The sequence below is a fragment of the Antechinus flavipes genome, chromosome 6, assembly GCF_016432865.1.
Source record: "Antechinus flavipes isolate AdamAnt ecotype Samford, QLD, Australia chromosome 6, AdamAnt_v2, whole genome shotgun sequence".
NCBI lineage: Eukaryota > Metazoa > Chordata > Mammalia > Dasyuromorphia > Dasyuridae > Antechinus > Antechinus flavipes.
This window is the reverse complement of record NC_067403.1, coordinates 198,448,613-198,468,555: the sequence shown is the minus strand read 5'-3', so window position 1 is coordinate 198,468,555 and position 19,943 is coordinate 198,448,613. Positions and strand designations below refer to the sequence as shown.

The following is a 19,943-nucleotide window of genomic DNA, read 5'->3' as shown; positions in this document are numbered from 1 at the left end:
AAGACCCTATCTTTGACTTGAGTGCCAAAATTTGTATTAGACAAATACAGTTGAAACTAATTTCTCAAGCTTAGGGATGCCCCTAACATATGTACTGCAAGTGATTTCCAAGAATATAGCTAATTCATTGCTGAACTTATTCCCTTCTGCTCCAGCTCTAACATAAAAAATATGGCATTTAATTCCAGGTCAAAGTAAAGGTCCTAAGATCTAATCTTCTTATAGTCTCATACCCAGTTCATGTATCACATCCAGATTGCTGAGTAGTACATGATCTAAACAGCACCCCAAATGACCTAGTACAGTCTACTGTTATTTCAGCTGGTAAAAGTTTAGTTTAAAAGATTAAAATAAATTCTAGAGTCATCAAATAATGACAATGATTTTTTTTATATGTTAAAGTATACATTAAATCCAATATATGTCTACATATTTATACAGTTATCTTTATACAAGAAAAATCAAATCTAGAAAGAAAGAAAAAAAAAATCTGAGAAGGAAAATAAGAATGTAAGCAAACAATAGCAGAAAGAATGGAAATGCTATGTTGTGGTTCACACTCATTTCCCATAGTTCTCTCTCTGGGTGTAGCTGATTCTCTTCATTACTAAACAATTAGAAATGATTTGAATCATTTCATTGTTGAAGAGAGCCACATCCATTAGAATTGATCATCATACAATCTTCTTGTTGCCATGTACAATGATCTCCTCGTTCTGCTCATTTCACTCAGCATTTGTTCACATAAATCTCTCCAGGCCTTTCTGAAATCATCCTGCTGGTCATTTCTTACAGAACAATAATATTCCATAACATTCATAAACCACAATTTACCCAGCCATTCTCCAATTGATGGGCATCCATTCAGTTTCCAGTTTCTAACCACAAAAAGGGCTGCTACAAACATTTTTGCACACACAGGTCTCTTTCCTTCCTTTAAGATCTCTTTGGGATATAAGCCCAGTAGAGAGACTTCTGGGTCAAAGGGTATGCACAATTGGATAACTTTTTGAACATAGTTCCAAATTGCTCTCCAGAATGGTTGGATTCATTCACAATTCCACCAACAATGTATCAGTGAATGACAATGACTGTTAACCATAGTACAAATTTAAAGAAACTTGTTTAAAAAAAAAAGGGGGGGGGGGTTTACGGATTTTACATAGATCTTTAAATCACATTCAGATAAGAGGCCAGAAAAAACCAACAACAAATAAACAAGGTTTCTTTTCTAAGAAATCCTATATCCAAATAATACGGTTGCTTAAAAAGATTTCAAAAGTGCTCAACAAACGTGATCATTTTACATAAATGCTGGTTCGATGCAAATTTAGAGAAAGACCTTTAACCTTCTTATTACAAGTCAAAAATGATCCACAAGGTGTTATGAGAACATTAACATTAGTCAATGGTGCTTTAAGTTATTCAAGTTCTACCTACCTTTGGACCTAGAACACAATTCTGTGATCCTATCATTTTGAGCATACAGAAAATAATCAGACATAAAGCAAACTTATAAGTGAAAGGAATCTTTTGTACCCAGAAAAAGCATTTGTGAAATAGGAACAAAGCAGGGAGAGAATTCTCTCACATAATCTATATCAGGATTCAGAGTTAGGTGTGTTGGGTAAATTGCTCGAAGGAATGAAGAGAAAATGATTGAAAAAGTGGATACGATAAGAAATTTATTCACTACTGAAGGGCAGAAAACTTCCCCATTTTACTCAAAACAATGGGAAAAGGGGTTAGACATATATCCCAGCTACCAGGGAGGCTGCCGGGGCAAATTGCTTGTTCAGTAGATAAGAGTGATAAGGAGTTAAGGAGACCTGAATTCAAATCAAGTCTCAGATAATACCAAGAGTGCATGAGCACAGGCAAATCACTTAATCTTTGTTTTTCCTTTGTTTCTTCAAATATAAAATGGGAACAATAACAACTTCTATCTCCCGGGGTTGCAGTGAGGACTAAATAAGCTAATATTTGTTAAAATACTTAGCACAGTGCCTGGCAGACAGTAGAAGCAATATAAAAACTTATTTATTTCCTTTTCACCTCCAACTCCCTAACAAAGTTCTGATCTGCAGGGGCCTTAGCTGATCATGTAACCATGTAAGAGTGAGACTTAATTTTACATAAATATGATGAGCCACTGGTTTATCAACAGGTTGCCTAAGGAGCCGCAAAATGTCAAATCAAATGATTTGACAGAATCAAAGCAGGTCAAAGGTCCTGCGACAATCAGTAGTGGGATTGGGTCCATGAGAAGCTGCCCTCAACCTGAGTGAAAGAGGAGTCTTTGGGGGAAAAAAAAAAAAGGAAAAGTGGGACAGTGAGGTTGTGTGTATCATATGAAAGAATTTAAATAATAAAACCTCATTTAAAAGTCCCAAAAAGCTAAGTAACCCGCCCAAAGTTACACAACAAGTTAATAATAACATTGTTCATAGTTTTGTTAATACCAAGAAATCTCTCACTTCCTCAGACACTCTACAAGTTTGTCTGGCCTAGGGCTTCTTAAATGTTTCCCATTTGTGACCCCTTTTTGCCTGAGAAATTTTAATACAATCCCAACTATATAAAATAGATATACTAACCAAACATTTACTGATAATAAATCATAAATAAATTTATTATTACTATTACTTTTTTTTTTTTGGGGGGGGGGGCTGAGGCAATTGGGGTTAAGTGACTTGTCCAGGGTCACACTTCCAGGAAGTGTTAAGTGTCTGAGGCCAAATTTGAACTCAGATCTTCTTGACTTAAGGGCTGGTGCTCTATCTACTGCACCAATTAGCTGCCCCAATAAATTTATTTTAAAACAATTCTTTGGTACACATATGATTTTACCATTTATTAAAGATAAAAGCAAATCTGTATTCTAAAAAGATGGATGTACTTGCCTATTTTTACATAAAGAATTAAGGAATATGATTTTAATTGCTGTCAAAATTTTTGCAACCAACACATTCAGTTACATAACCCCATGTTGAATTGCAAACCACAGTTTAAGAAGCTTTGGTCTAGACTCCCAATTCCTAACTAAAACAGGAGTGGAATTATGTTGGGACAATGAAACTTTAAAATAAACACTATTGGAAATTTCTTTGATTCCTTGCCTTGGAACAGAAATGAATCTGTCTTGTTGAAGGTTATGCTAGCAAAGTCTGTCTTAGCAGCATCTACCAAAGCTGGGATCCTCCTTAATTAACACTGCTAGTTTTGTAACCATACCACTTCTAAGCCTTAGGATTCTCACCTGCAAAATGGGAATAACAAAACCTGTACAGTCTTTCTTAAAGAGAAGTAGTAATGATCAAAGGAGATAAGGTATATAAAGCCTTATGCAAATGTTGTTCTTATTGTTACTGTCTTAACTACCATCATCTCAAGACCAATCCAAGTTCAGCAACTCATCATCAGGTTGGCAGAAGCTACAGTTAAAGAATATCAACTAAAATCAAAAAGGAGGTACAACCTATTTCAGTTAAATACAATAAAAGCTTACATAAAATCACAGATCTTTTAAACAGTGCTGAATAATCTTAGAGATTAATGTTCAATTAAAAATGGTCAACTCTCAAAACAAAAAAGTCTCTATGTCCACTTTGTAAGAAACAAAGGGAGCAAAGCATGTAACAAAGAGAACAGATTATATGAACAAGAATTTTTTTTTTCAAATTTTAATATTTTTTTACAGTAAAATTTTAAACAAAACTTTGCAACATCCACTTTCCATGTTGAAAAAAAAAATCCTTAAAACAAATTCCCACATTAATGGACCATGTCCAAAAAAGGTGTATGGAGGGGAAGGGACAGGTATCTTCAAATTATACTTTGAATCCATCACTACTCCATCAGGAGGAGCGGGATAATTTATCATAGGGCTTGTGAAATTGTGGGTAGTGGTTATGCTGATCAAAGTTAATTTCCTAAATCTTTAAAAGTTGTTTGTCATGAAAATATTGCTTTCATTGAATAATAGTTCTGGTTCAACTGAACAAATTATTCACTTTACTTTTCATTGGTTTCATATACATTTTTCAAGTTTTCATCCCTTTCAAAATTCTTTTCACAGAATAACATTTCACCATATTTATATACCATTAACTTGTTCTCTCATGCCACAAATGATGAGCACTCCCTCAAATTCCAATTCTTTGCTACTCTAAAAAGAGTTGCTATATTTCTATCCATCCTTAGAGTTTGTTTTACTTAGGACTAATCCCTCTGTAAACGTGCCTTTTCTCACCTCTTCTGTTTTGTTAATCTGGGCATTATACATTTTTATGTATACCCATGTATTTAGATCACCAGTTTTACTGGCATATATTTAAGTGAAAGTTTTAAAAAATAATTTAATTCTTATTAATTAGCTGTGATTCACCTTTTTCATTTTTGATAATAGCAATTTAGTGTTCTAGTTTTTAAAAAAATCTTAGTTAATGGAGAATGGGTTTTTTTTAAAAATAAGTTCCTAATTTGATTAATTCACTGATTTCTTTTTTCTTTCAATTGTTAATTTTTTTTATTTTGGGGAATTCTAATTTGTTGTTTAGTTAGAGAATTCAAATTTGTTGAGTTAATAGGAGGTTTTTTTTTTTTTTTTTTTTTTAGTTGCATGTCTAATTTATGGATCTGTTCTCTCTCTTTTACTGATAAAAGTGTTTAAAGATATGAATTTTCCCTATGGACCACTTTGGCTGCATTCTAAAAATTTTGGAATGCTGACACATTGTTGTCACTACCTATAACAAAACTGATTGTTTCTGTGATCTGTCTTTTGATCTACTCATTCTTTAGGATTGTTAATCTGCAATTTTTAATTTACTCAGTGCTCTTTAATGAATGTAATTTTTACATTATGTTGGATCATAATGTACAAATACATAAAGGATGTATTTAATATCTTTGTGTTTTTGCATTTGCTTATAAGGTTTTTATGCCCTTATATATGAGATCTTTTTTTTTTTTAGTGAATGTGCCACACACAAATTAGAATTATATATATTTCTTTCTATTTCCATTCAGTAATCAACAGAAGGCTATCATATCTAATTTTTTCCAAATTCTATGTAGGTCTTTCACTTTCAGGATGTTAATTATTTGGTCATATTTATCTAGATCTGAAAGATATAAACTGTAAAACTACCATAATGTTGCAATCTATTTCTCCTTTGTAATATTTAAATTTTCATACAAGTATTGAGATGACATGACATTTGCAGCATATGGTTAGTATTGGTATTAATTCATTGTCTATGACCTTTCAGCAAAATGTAATTTCCCCATTTTAAAAAATTAAGTCTGTTTTCACTGTTGTTTTGAATGGGATGTTTATTTTCCTAACTTGTTTTTTTTTTTTTAAACTTCTGCTGAAGTATAACAGATTTTGTTCCAATCCCTTATTTTAACTGTGCATAACTTTATTTCAAGTGTGTGTCTTGTAAACAACAGTACCATTGGATTGTGCTAATTCATCTGCTATCCTCTTTTGTTTTATGAATTCATTCCATTCCATTATTAATTGTGTATCTCTCTCCTAAAGTCTTATACCTCCCCCCGCCCCCCCCCCCCTTAAAGGAGAATAACAGTGAGAAAGGAGTAAACTCAGTACCAGCCTGGGATTGGTATAATCTACTCTTCAGCCCTTCCTTCTCATTACCTTGCACAGAGGCAAACAACAGATTCTAATCCTTTCTTTCTTTTCTTTCAAGCCTTCCTCCAAGTATACTCCTCTTAGAGTTTGTTTTTATCAATAATGCTACCCTTAATTTACCTTTACTTGTATCTTTCCCTCTTTATTTCCTTGCTGAGTGAAAAATATTTCTCTCAATATACATATTATCCTATTCTCTGACTCATATAGAGAATTGTTAAGATTCTTACAAAGTGCCAAGTCAGTGGAATTGATGAGATAATGATTCTCTAATTTATATGTACTTAGTACTTATTGTAATTCCACAAGATTCACACCTTTAAGAGAGCATATATAAGGAGGAGCTCTTAGGGCCAGAGCAGAGAAGCCTACTAGAAGCGCTGAGCCTCAGCCAGTATTCAGTCGAGAAGATTCACAAACTAGAGAAGGCAGCTTAAGCTCTCTGAACCAAGACTCCAGAAGACCTCCAGAAAAACTAGCCCAGCCCCACGTAAAGGAGATAAGACTTGGAAAGAGACAATAAAGGAGTTGGACTTTAACTTGTAATGCCAGAGAAACTGAGGCAGCAGGGAGATTAGAGAGTTTTTAATATTTTTTTAATGGGAGAGTAAGATTGACTGGACAGGACTCTTGTCTCAAATTATCCAGTCAGACAGAGATAAGTATACTGGGACCAAGGAATCCATATTGGTCCCAGGGCTGGAGGACCCAAAGAATCCAGCGTCCAGCATCCACCCGCCAGCCGCCATTCTCCAGCAATGAATGGAGAATCTCTAACCTTTATATACCTTTTAGAGACAAAGAAAGAGGGAAAGAATAGGAAAGAGCGGGAAAGGCTGTGAATCAAAGAGGAACCCAGAGACAGGATGTCTGAATACCCAGAGATAAAGATGTTAGTGAAATACCTTGGAATATTTTAGAGGGATGTTGTAAATTCTCAAGGACAGAAGATAATCAGGAAGTCTACTCTCTTGTTTATCTTGCTTGGGCTAACAATTTATAACCTTAGACTAATTGGTCCTCAGCCTTCATGGACCAGAGGGAGATTTACAGCTTAGGGGAGTAATTAGGAAGACTGAGACAAGGGAAACTTGTACAAGGAAACTGAGTCAGGACAGTTAAAGAGAACTGTGGCATAACAAACTCCTGGCTTCATTTGGGGTATTTACTGAAGTGAAACTAAGGCTGCCTCCAGAAGTTCCCGGAGAAATCTGCTCTCAAAGAACTTGACATTTTAGAGAAGAATGTTACAGAGAATTACATGAAATTATCTCTTATTTCCCTCCCTCCATTATAGTATAGACTTCTACCTATACATTCTGATTATGTGAGAAAAATTCCTCTATCTTTTCTCTCCCCTAGCATATTCCTCTCCTCTTTCCTTTCAGCTCTTCTTTTAAGGTCAACTAAATATAATTTAATTTCTCCCAGTTCCTCTGTCTAATTTGTCTTTCTCTATGAATCTTGATGATAGAATTCTAAAGGAATACATCCCTCATATTAGAATATAAACGGCTTATATTTTCTTAGTCCCTTATGATGGCTTACTCATGGTTTCTTGTTTTTATTTTTCTAATGTTTCTATTGACTTCTTTCTTTGCATTTTAAAGTTTTTGCCCAGACCCAGTCTTTTCAGTAGGAATGCTTATAAATCCATTTCTCTCCTCCTCTCTTCCTCCCTCCTCCCCTCATCCCCGGAAAATTATACTCAATTTTGTTGGATAAGTTATTATTGGATGTAATCTAGATCTTTTGCCTTCTCAAGCATCATGTTCCAAGCTCTGCTTATTTATAGTGATAGCTGCTAAATCATGTATGATCCTGATTGTGGGTTCTTCAAAATGTAATTCTTTCTTTGTGGTCACTTGGAGTATTTTTTCTTTATCCTGGAAGCTCTGGTTTCTGGTTATAATTTTCCTGGAAGTTTTCTTTTTGGGATTTCTTTAAGGAGGTAACAGTGAATCCTTTCTACTTGGCCATTTCATTGTAAGAGATCTGGGCAATTTTCTTTTATGCTTAAAATAAGATGTCTAAGCTCATTTTTTTTTTTTTTTCAGATGGTCCAATGACCTTTCAATTTCTCTACTCTTGTTTTTCAGGTCAGTGTTTTTACTATGACATTCCATACATCTTCCCGTGTAGGAAAGTAAACAGTCTCATATGATTTCCTTTTCCTGTTTATCTTTTTATGTCTCCCTTGAATCTTGTATTTGAATATCAAATTTTCTAATCAGCTTTAGTCTTTTCATCAGAAATACTTGAAAGTTTTTTTTTTTTTTACTTCATCAAATATCCACTTGCTCCTCCTAAAGGATTATGCTCAGTTTTGCAGGATAAATTATTCTTGGTTGTAATCCTAATGCCCTTCTGAATATAATATTCTACTTCATTAATATGGTAGCTCTGGGGCAGCTTTTTGATACAGTGGATAGAGCACTGGCCCTGAAGTCAGGAGGACCCAAGTTCAAATCCTACCATAGATACTTAATACTTCCTAGCTGTATGACCCTGGACAAGTCACTTAATCCCAATTGCTTCAGCCAAAAAAAAGAAAAAAGAAAAGAAAAAAAAAGAAAAAAGAAAAGAAAAAAGAAAAAAGGAGTAGCTCTGGAATTTAGCTATAATATTCCTGATCTTTTCATTTTGGGAAGCGATCAATGGATTCTTTTAGCTTCTATTTTACCCTCTGAATCTAAGATATCAGGGAAGTTTTCCTTGCTAATTTCTTAAAATATGATATAAAGGTTTTTTTTTTTTTTTTATCTTTCAAGTAGTTCAAGGAGTCTCAAATTATCTCTTCTTGATCTAATTTCTAGATCAGTTGTTTTTGCAATGAAATATTTCAGATTTCCCCATTTTTTTCATTCTTTTGGCTTTGTTTTGAATGCTTGCGGATGGCTTAAGGAGTATTAGAGTGAGGCTACCATATATACACAAAAATATTTATAGCAGCTCTTTTCTCAGGGCAAAGAAGTGGAAACTGAGGGGATGCCCATCAATTGGGGAAGGGTTGAATAAATTGTGGTATGTGATTATGATGGAATACTATTGTCCTATAAGTAATAATAAGCAGGATGCTCTCAGAAAAACCTGGAGTTTATAGAAAATAAAATGTACTGGATTCAAAGTAAAAGCAACATTGTAGAATCAGTTGTGAATGACTTTGCCATTCATAATTTTTTTGTTTACTTATAATAAAATGATCCAAGACTAATTTGAAAAATTTATGATAAAAAAATTGCTATACATATCTAGAGAAAGGAACTGATTGTGTCTGAATACAGATTGAAGCTTATTTTTTTTAGCTTTATTTTTCTTGAGGTTTTTTGGGGGGGGCGGGGGGAGAAGGAGATCTATGTTTTCTATCACAACTCCCCCACTCTAATGCCTATTCTCCCTCTGCACCTTATTTGTATATAACATGATTACTATTTTTACCTTTACTCTGTCAATCTTTCTTTTGAGCTTACCCTATTGTTGATGTAAATCTTAAACATAAAAGTATACATTTCCCATGTTAAAAAACCAAACAATGTGTCCATGTTTAAAGAGTGTGTCCACATTGAGTTCCTTAAAATTGCTCTTTGATATTGGCTCTTATATGTTATATTTTCTGTTAAGGTCAGGTTTGGTTGATAGAAATACATGAAAATCAGCAAGTTTGTTGAATGCCCATTTTCCCTCATTCAAAATTAATAGGTAAATTTGCTGGGTATGATATTTTTGGCTGCAAGCCTAATCCTTTTGCTTGACTGTCAAAATGATTCCAAGACCTGTAGTCTTTTATTGTAGCTGCTAATAAGTCTTGTACAATTCTAATTGTAGCTCCAGCATATTTGGCTTTTTCTTGTTTTTTACAAAATTTTCTCTTTGTTCTGGGGATTTCAAAATTTGGCAATACTATTCCTATGTGTTTTCCACAAAGGATCTCTGAGATGGTTATGATTAGTAGATTATTTTTTATTTCTACTTTTCCCTCATGTTCTATTACTCCAGAACAATTTTCTAGGATTATTTCCAAATTCTCTTTTTGTTCACAACTTTGTGGCAGTCCATTTATTCTTATATTTTCTCTTCTTGATCAGTTCTCCAAATATGTTGTTTTCCTTAGGAGATGTTTCACATTCTGTTCTATTTTCTCATTCTTTATAATATATTTTGTTATTTCTTGGTCTCTCACAGCTTTATTGGCTTCTCCTTGCCCAATGCTAATTTTCAGATTGTTATTTATTTTCATTTTTGAGATTCCGTACCTCTTTTTCTAATTGTTTAACTTTTTCCTCCCTTGTTTTTCTTGGATGATTTTAATTTTTTTCTTTAGTTTTTCTTCAATGTCTCTCATTTTATTTTTGAATTCTTTTATGAGTTCTTCTATAAATTCTCTCTAGGTAGGTGCCATTTCATGTTATTCTTTGAGACAGAAGCTTATTATTATTATTATTTTTAACTAAAGTATCCTCCTCTGAAAATGAATCCTAGTCTTCCCTATTCTCATAATATGTTTCAATGGTGGGATTCTTTCTTTTTTCTTGGTTCATTTTTTTTTTTTTTTTTTTTTAGTGAGAAGTATTAGTGCAAGCACTTTTAATCATGGGGTGGGGGAATGGTGCCTCAAACTTTCTTTCAGCTCTCCACTCTGATCAGGAACCAAGAGATTCATTTTCCTGCAAGTGCCCACAGCCAGCAGTGCTCCTGCCCCACTGCTTCTGCACTCATCAGATGCTGGTTCCTTCTCACCCAGCACTGCATCTTAGCAGCACTGCTGGGCCTGGAGTTCTGATTCAGCTGAGGTTCATTTTGTCTTGCTGGATTCGGACCCACCACCTCTTGACAAACAATCCGGGAGGTGAAAGTCTCTGTAGTTCCTGCTCAGTCTCTAGCCACAACCAGATAGCCCGAGGGATCCCAACTTGATGTTTCTGTAGAGCTAGCCCAGGTGTTTGCACTTCACAGATTAATCCCAGCCTGTTATGGGCCAGAACTCTGAATTTAAAACAAAGAATGCTTACAAGGTATTAAGTGGAATTGATAGAGACAATGGTTATGTGGTTTAGCATGGTTCAGTATGATTGATTTAATCCTACAACAAATAATGGTTTCCTAGTGATATAATGATTGGTGTATACTCAGTGTGGAACATATAAGCAGGGACTGAGAGCCACAGAGGAGAAGCTCTCAGGGCCAGAGAAGACAAGCACACTAGAAGCTCTTGGAGGCTGAGACAGATTCATTCCATTGTCCCCCTTTTGTGATGGCTGGAGGCTGAAGCATAAACCTTTGGATTTGGAGAGATTCAGTGGGCAGAGAAGACAAGGCGAGAGCTCAAGTTCACGGAACCAAGGAGAGATGTAGGCCTCTAAGAAAACTAGCCGAGCCCTAAGTGAAGGAGATAGGACTGTGAAAGAGGTAATAAAGGATTTGGACTTTAAACCCTGGCTACTTGTGTGGTGATTACTGAACTGAAACTAAGGCTGCCCCCAGAGACCCCTAAAGAAACTGAACCAAAGAGAACATTACACCAACCCAAGTCTTTTTTTCAGATTTTGTCCAGTTATATCAGGAGGATTCCTGTTCTGCCCCAAGTCTTCTGGTTTTTCAGTCTTTGTTCACCCCGAGGCATTAATTTGTTCAATTTGTAGGGAAAATCAAGAGAGCTATTTACCAAACTACTTCACCATCTTCCCAGAATCCTCTCAGGAGTTTTTTTCTTCAGTGAATTTTTGTTCCTTTTACTATTAGGCCATTTCAGTTTTTAAAGGTGTTCTTTTCTTCAGTGGGTTTGTTTTTCTGTTTTGGTGTATTTGGTGTTTTGGTGGTTTTTGTTTGGGGTGTGTGTGCCGACACGTGCGCGCACCTCTTCTACCAAGCTGTTAATTCTCTTTCTTTGTAATTTTCTTACGTCACACTCATTTCTTTCCTAAATTTTCCCTGTATCACTCTAATCTCTTTAGCTCTTCCAGGGACTCTTATGGTTTAGGTCCAATTAGCATTTTTCTTTGGGGCTTTGTTTGTAGTTATTTTCATCTTCTGTACTTATGTCTTGGTCTTCCTTGTCACTCACTGTAGTAGCTTTTTGTGGTCAAAGTAATTTTTTTCTTATTTGTTCATTTTTCCTGTTTATTTCATAACTGAACTTCATGCTAAAGTTGGGTGCTGCTTAACTGGGGATGGGGAGATACTGTCCCAAACTTCAGGCTTTTTGGTACTACTATTTTCAAGAGGTAGTTGTAGGAGTCTGCAAGTCTTTGATACTTCCAACATGGTATGATTCTGGGAGAGGTGTGGCCACTGCTCTCTTGGTCTGTCCTCTGGTTTTTACCCGAAAGGGCTTCTGGTCCCTTGCGGCCACAAGCATGAGCAGTCCTCTTTAATTCAGAAGTGTGACCAGAGTCCCCTCTCCCTTGTGACTGGTCCCCCAGAACTCTTCTCTGCCTTGGAACTGCAACCAGGAACTGTGCATAGGCAATAGAGTTGCCAATCATTATCAACTGTACCCAAAGGTCATCAAAAGGTCCTCTGTAATCTCTTTCTGTCTGACTGTCTTACCATCTTAGAGTTTCTGGCTAAGAGCTCCTGAAGCTACTCCTACTATCACTATGTGTTCCAAGATAGGTCTCTACCCCAATGTCAACAACTTCTCTTGCTGGCTTCTTAAATTTTTTTAGATGAAAAAATAGTCTTAGCTGTAGAGAGCTGAAACTATTGAATCGATGCACTGAGGTCAGGACTGCTGAGCGCTTGATGCTAACTACTGATTGGACAATACTCTATGGGCATATGCTTGGAAAATGGTCCTTTCCACTATCCGTACTGATTCAATGATTGGTGTATAGAGGATTGTAGGAGGGACTAGGGGGTGGAGTAAGATGAGCCAGGGTCACTCTCTGGCAGTAGACGAGGGAGAAAGCTTGCGGAGATTCTGCTTCCATCTGTTCAATACTGCGTCTAAGACCAAGAATAAAGACTAAGGACTTTTGCTTATCCTGACTCCGGCTGATTCTGGGGTATCTGGGATGCTAGCGCGGTCGGCACACTTAGCCTGACTTTTTGTTGGCTTTGTCACTCCTAAATTTGATTTGAGGTGTTATTTTAAAGTTTTTGGAGAATGTTGAGAGTTTAACTGGGTTGCCTTTTATATGCTATGTTGGCTCTATTCCTTATTAATACTTTGGCTCCACTACCTCTTAACTAGAATCAATCCTTTTTTATTATAAGGTACTGATCCGCCTTGCTTCCTACTCCCTGTTGCTCCCTCTTGCCTTTGCTCAAACACAAATTTCTCTGTAGGGCATATAAAGCATTTCACAACCTAGTCCCTCCTTATTTTCCCAGTATTCTCATACTCCTCTTCAGTTTCCTGTGTTCCAATCATATGGGACTACTTGCTATTCTTTCCCATTCACTGTTTCCCACATATGGGCCTTTGCAAGAGTCAGTTTCCTCATTTGGAAGGCTCTCCCTCTTCACTTCTGCCTCTCTGAATTCACAAAATCCCTTTCAGACTCAGTTCAAATGTCACTTTTTTCACTTTGCTTTTCCTAATCCTCCAGGTGACAGTGCTTTCTCAGGTTACTTGCATCTACTTAAGAACTATTTTGTACATACCTATTTATGCACTTATTGTTTCCATAGAATACATTCTTCCTGAGGGCACAAATTATCCTTACTTTTTTCTTTGTATCCTCACTATTCTGCATAATGCTTGACACATAAAGAATAAGAACTGCTTTTTGACTGACTGAACAAGCCACCATTCCAGAATCGTAAGTTAGTTTTATAGCACTGAAGACCAGATACCATAATCACATTTCACTAGGAAATAATAAATAATTTATTATATTTATGATGATGACATTCACATTTCTATGCAAATTTATGGTTTTACAAGTGCTTTCCTCATGGGCACTGAGAAATTGTGGTGGTTGTTATGGTTGTTGTTTTGCCATTTCTGTCATATCTAACTCTTCTGATTACCAGAGATACTACAATAGTTTACCATTTCTTTCTCCAGCTCATTTTACAGATGAAGAAACTGAGACAGACAGGGCTAAGTGACTTGCCTGGGTCACATAATTAGAAAGTGTCTGAAACCAGATCTGAACTCAGGTCTTCCTTACTCCAGACTTGGTACTCTATATACTGTGCCAGACCTTGCTGCCAAATAGTTTGTAGTAAGAGAGAGTAGGCTTTGCTCTGGGTATGGAGAATTCTTGGGTGAGAAAACATTCTTTATTAATGCAGCTTAGAACCTTTTCTGATGATCTTTGAGAATTTTCTGAAGCACAGTGAGAATATAGGACCCCAGAATTAGTTTATTTCAAAGGTGGGACTTACACCCAGGGCTTTCTGGCTTTGAAACTACTTTGAGTTCTCTATCTACCATGCCATACTGCCTTGAATACAGTTCTACTAAAAAAAATCTACTCTCTTCCAAATTGGTTCAACTATTCTTTTTTTATGTGGTTGCATTATTGATATATTATAACCAAACACAACATAAAGTTATGAAATTGCACTGTAATGTCTTGACTTACAATCTATTTGTAAAATTATTCTTGTGAAACTGACCTTGTAATGTCATTCATCGCCAATCGGATTTTCTTAAAACCAGCTAACAATGTTGAACAGGGTAGGAAGAGATCTTTGGCTGGTACAATCTCTCATTATACATACTCTCATATACTGGAAACTCAATCAACAGTATGCTTTCCAATAATGGCTTTCCCCTTTTAACTTCTTTCCTAGTCTATTTATTATCATATTTCTTTTTGAGGTACTATGATGAAAGTAATGATAGTACTTTTGGAATAATATTGAATGATAATATTAAAATATATTATTTTCATGATATATTTTTATAAACTCTTTGGGCTTCTGTTTCCTTATCTGAAAACGAGAGGACTGGATCATATGATCTTCCATGTTCGTTTTCCAATAATGTATTAGATATACAAGGATCTTGAACAAGCAGTTTGAAAATGCCATAATGCTGACCAGAGAGGGCCCCCACTTCAGAGACCCAAAATAATCAGTCATGAACATTTCCTACATAAACACAGCTCTGTATATATTCACATATTTTACATTGCAGAGGACAGATACAACATAAATCTGATAAACACATTCATAAAATTATCAAAGGTGTAGACTATTAAGTAACAAAGCCTCTCTGAGCAGCTTCCTTCTTCTTTTGTATCTTGACTACTACAGAATATTTGGCAGTTACTGGCTACATGCATAAGAAGGGTCTCTTCCCAAGAACTATCTCTGCTCTGGTGAATCAGATTACAATACCGACATCCATGAGTAACTTGGACTGACACTACTCATTCACTTTCTTGGGTAAAATTTATTTGTTATTAAAAGAGAGGCGTAAATGATAAGGATCCTGACACAGAAATATATAGCACCTAGGTCTCTGTTCTGAACAGACCAGAAAGTATGGCAAAAAGTTACTTTATTCCAAAAGTTCTATTGATTATTTTTTTTAAATTTTGTATTAGTATGAAATACACATTCTCACTCAAAGACTGAATCTTTCTTAACAAAAAAAAAGGCAAAACCCACCAATACAATTAAACTTAAATTTATATTAACTTAATTTAATATATTTACTTATAATATGTAAATATATATACTATATAAATTATAAATAATTTATATAAACATATATAAATTATAAACAAATATATATATATATATAATATATATATAAAACATTTTATATCCCTAAGTCCCCCACTCTCTCTAACAAAATGAGGTGAAATAATTTTAAGTTACCTTTTCATGAATTTCTTGTGTGGACTGTGCATCACAAAATGCCACTGTAGCTACATCTTTCAGAATGGGCATTTCTACTGTACAATCTCGGCCATCCAGTAATGCTACCAATGGACGTGGGTGCATGGGCCCATTCATGATTGGAGGTCGAATGCCTAGAAAGTAAAAGAAAAAAAACTCAACTTATATTCAGTAAAATTATTTTAAAAATTTAAACTTAATATTTATCAATTAATGTTTGTGTAGGCAATTTAAAAAATTATTTTAAATATTGAAAGCCCTAATTTTGCTTCTCCCTGGAAAAAATTCATTTGGGGCAAAGGGGTAGGAAGGAAGAAAGATGAGTGCAAAACTGATTAAGAAGACTTGTTTCTGGCTAAAAAACTATGTTCTGTTTGCCAAATGAGACATGGTATTGCTGTAAACAAAAGCAGACTCGGATCCCCAAACTACAAGGGACTAAGTTGGCATAGAGAGAATTCTCCCACACAGACAGGCCCAGGCAAATAAGGTAAGCACTCATTGCATTATTACTTTGCAGTATCTTGGACACGGATTTGGCCTAATTCTGACCCAGAGAGAAGCAAAGAATAATGTTTTAATGGTGAGATTCAAGAAAAATAAGATAATAACAAAAGCACAACAACATTTTAAGGTGATGTTAGGCTAAAATAAAATTCTTTATTTACACATAATTGAGATTTCCTCACTCTGTCAAAGCATTACATTCTTTTTGCTGCTATTTAATGTACATAGTATGCAAACAAGAATTTTATGAGTTTTAGAAGAAAGTCCAAAGCTTGTTTTCAACTAGTACTAAAAGACAGTAAGGAATTCTATAACTACACAATATATCATAATGAGAAAATGAATAAAGAAATTTAGTGACCAAGTAAATCAAACAAATATTTAAGCTTATACTACAATGTCTAACATTGATCAGAGATGGAACTCTTTCTTAAAAAGTTTGATACATGTTCTACATTATTGATGATGACTGATGATGATAGCACTGATGGTACCCCGGGTAGCAGGATATGGTCTAGAGAGTTCACCTTAAAGCAAGGAAAAATAAGACCTCCAAATCTTGCTTTTGATTATCTTGTCTGTGGGACCCTCAGCAAGATACTTAAACTCTACATGTTCTAAACAACTCTTTAAGACCTTCACTTGCAGAAAAGTAATTGACCTGCACTAGTAGAAGAAATTCCCTAAACCAACAAAATTACAGGTCCAATCCTCATCTTTATGATAAAATAATATCTTGGAACATCTATCCTATTTTGAGTAAGGAATTAGTTTACCTGACCCTAAATGACCTATATCTGTGTTGTTTTTGAGTTCTTAAACCTCCTTAATGAATGAACTATATAAATGATCATTACCTTCTGATAAATGACATATACTGTTTTGAACATCTTCATTTTCAGTTTTGTGCTTGGACAATGGCAATAAAAATTTATATTGTAAGACAAAATACAAAAATGTTGAGTAAGAATATTGACAGTCACAGTTTTACAGAAACCAATTTAGGAAAAGAATCAAAAGAGAAGGTGAAATGAATGACACCCATTTCTCCAGTTACTAAATAAAATAAATACAACAAATGCTGCTGCTACTATTTGTTACATATCTTTGGAGGAATGAACCTGTCAAATGAACATGTTTTGAATATTTGTCTTATTTTATAGATCATTCTCTTGCCCTATACATTTCTTTTTCCACTGGCAAATAAATCGAAGTTTTTCAAACAAGCAAAAGAGCCCAAACCTTTCCATTGGCAAACATTTTAAATAGCTCTCAAAAATGATCATGGTGTAGGAGAGGATGCATTAAGTAAGCAGAGGACAATGAAGTAACCTAAATCTAGCTGATATTAAACCTTTAGATGGGAGATGGAAATTTCAGCAATCATCCCACTGCATGATTAGTCCCACAACTAGGTCTTTCTAACACTACAGAGACCAGATATGACTGGTTATAATTATGACATGGTTTTTTAGAAACAACCAAAAAATAGATTACTAGTTCTATTTTATTATTAATATTTTTTCTTTCTAGAACTCTCATGTACTGTTTTCAAATGTTTTATCACTATTTAAAAATTCCTCAAAGGACTTTGAATATAACATAATGATAAAGTTTTTTTTAAAGAAAACTAAAAACAAAAATTGAAGAAATAGCACTCTCTCCAATGTAGCTTAGCAAGATAAGAATATTTTAGAATATTCTGTTTCTAGTCACTGACCATGCTTGGGTTCAGGAATGCCTATCTATCTTAAATTATGAAAATCTAGCTTTGGGTACCCCAAACTAAGCCTAAGACATCTTCAAGCCTCCATAGATACATCTTTTAAATGTGCAAAAATTTAATAATGAATAAAATGGCATGTAGACATGTCAACAAACAGGAACATTCGGGTAGAAAGTAAACACTAAAAAAGTTAACTTTACATAGCTACCATTCTATTATGTAACAGAATTCTTTGGAGAAAGCATCTGGTACATATTAGACATTTTCTCCCAGAAGTCATAAAGAACTCATAAAGTTGTAACCCAAGCTCAGTGAATTAATACTTTTAGTAAGAATAAAGAAATTTGTCAATAGCAAATAAAATGACATAATTGGGGGGGAAGGGTTTCTCAAGTCCCAAGTACTTTGATAAAATATAATAGGATTGCACCTATTGTCCTTTTCTACAATCTGCAATATGATTTTAAATTTTAAATGAAAAAATTTAAAGCACCCATTCCCAAATGTTACCACCTTCTTCTTAATGAATTCTGAGGAGAGATATAGCTTAGCCTATGTACAAACTTCAGGAACCCCTACCAACCTGACATTTCTTAATATGAGCTCGAGTTCCAGGATCATGAATTCGATTTTTCAACGCTTTATAGTCTTCAGAATTCCCAGGGAGAATAGCGTCCTGTCACTGGATCCTTATTTCCATGTCTTTAAATTTTCTTGAACCAAAGCTTTTAAACTTCTTATCCACTGCAACCACTGAAGCCTGGATCGTGTTCAAATTTTTACTAAAAATTAAACACAAAAAATACATTAAAATAACATTAAGGGTCTGACTTAAACTCACAAAATCCAGGAAATTCAAGAAAGATAAAGCTTCTCACTGCATCAGTAACCTTGTCCCCATCCCTGTTGGTTCTCCACAGTACTTGAGATGCCATCACCATCCAGTTACATTCGACTGCTACCAATGGCAGGCTAAGCCATACCTGGTTCATTCCAGAGCTTGGCAGGGGTGGTCACTGCTGACCTACTTGGAACACTGGGCGGTAGTCATCAGATGAACCTTTTGCCTGAGTATTGGATGGGTTTGAGGGCAGTGCATGAACTTCCTTTTTTGTGACCCAGTGCTGGAATGGCCAGGCACTGCCATGAGAGTGCTAGACGGAGTGAGAAGCCTTAATTCTGAATTTACTGATTCTGGTAGCTTCAAGTCAGGCCCTTAACATTATCTAAATGTATTTGGGAAAACAAAACTTCTCTGACTAACATTACTATGACTGCTATTTTGTAAAGCTAATGCCAATCTCTCCGGTTGCCAACCAAGTGTCAAGGAGCCAGCACCATCTTTTTGCCATGATGCTCTTCTGACTGCAACAAGATTTATAAAGACATTGCAATAGGGTCTTGAGGATGGGGAAGTTCAAATTTCCTTACCTATCCAGAGAGGTTTCAATTGCACACAATTAACAGTGTGTACATGGAATTTGGGGAAGGGATTCAATGCCCTCTAGAGCTATATCCAATACTAGTTACAGTCTGTGATTATAAGCCTTCTGTAACATTCAAGAAAGAACACTGTCTTGTTCTATCAATTAAAAGTCTGAAAAGATGGAAGGAAATCATAGCATACATGGGTACTGATTACAGATAAGTAAGTTTCTTAATTATGCCACATGGAAATCATGAGATTTAAACAATACCTGGGATACTTATTCCTGTTCCGTTAAAGCAACCGCAAAAACCATTGCCAATCAAAAATATTCAGCATGAAATAATCAATCATCACAACTTTTAACAGGTCTTGTTCCACTCTCTGTAACTCAGATTCAGCTGAGCCATTCTGAAGAGAGCCTTTTCCTATAAATGCCCACTGCAGGTTTTTGCTCAAATAATCCTTACAAACTATAATAAGCTTTAAAATTCTTTTCCCTCAAATTATGATGGAGCTACCACTTCACCTGATAGATCCATCTGTGTCTACTTTGCACTTCCAAACCAAAAGTATGATATAGTCATTCAAACTAATTGATAGATTATACTGTTAAAATACTTGGTTTTTTTTCCCCATGTATATAAATCTTCTCTTCAAATAATTTATCATCAACCTTGAGCTTGTAATTTGGTACAATGACACATATTTAATAAGTATATGCAAAACATTGTGCTCAGTCTTAGCAAGACACAAAAACATAAAAGACATGGTTTCTGCCTTCCTGGAGTTTATATCTTTATGTACTATGAGTACAAAATCTT

The 19,943-nt window shown here is 35.0% G+C and overlaps 1 protein-coding gene across 4 annotated transcripts in view; it reads right to left on the bottom strand.

The window, feature by feature from the left end:
- The window catches only part of CTBP1 (C-terminal binding protein 1), a 423,238-nt gene that overhangs the window by 49,269 nt on the left and 354,026 nt on the right, over positions 1–19,943 (bottom strand). For 3 of the 4 annotated variants that reach the window (XM_051965802.1, XM_051965801.1, XM_051965804.1), the window contains one exon: positions 15,440–15,594. In XM_051965802.1, the coding sequence (XP_051821762.1) occupies positions 15,440–15,594 (155 nt within the window). Of the gene's footprint in view, positions 1–15,439; positions 15,595–18,276; positions 18,476–19,943 lie in introns of all 4 variants that reach the window. The other variant, XM_051965803.1, reaches the window with a different exon arrangement.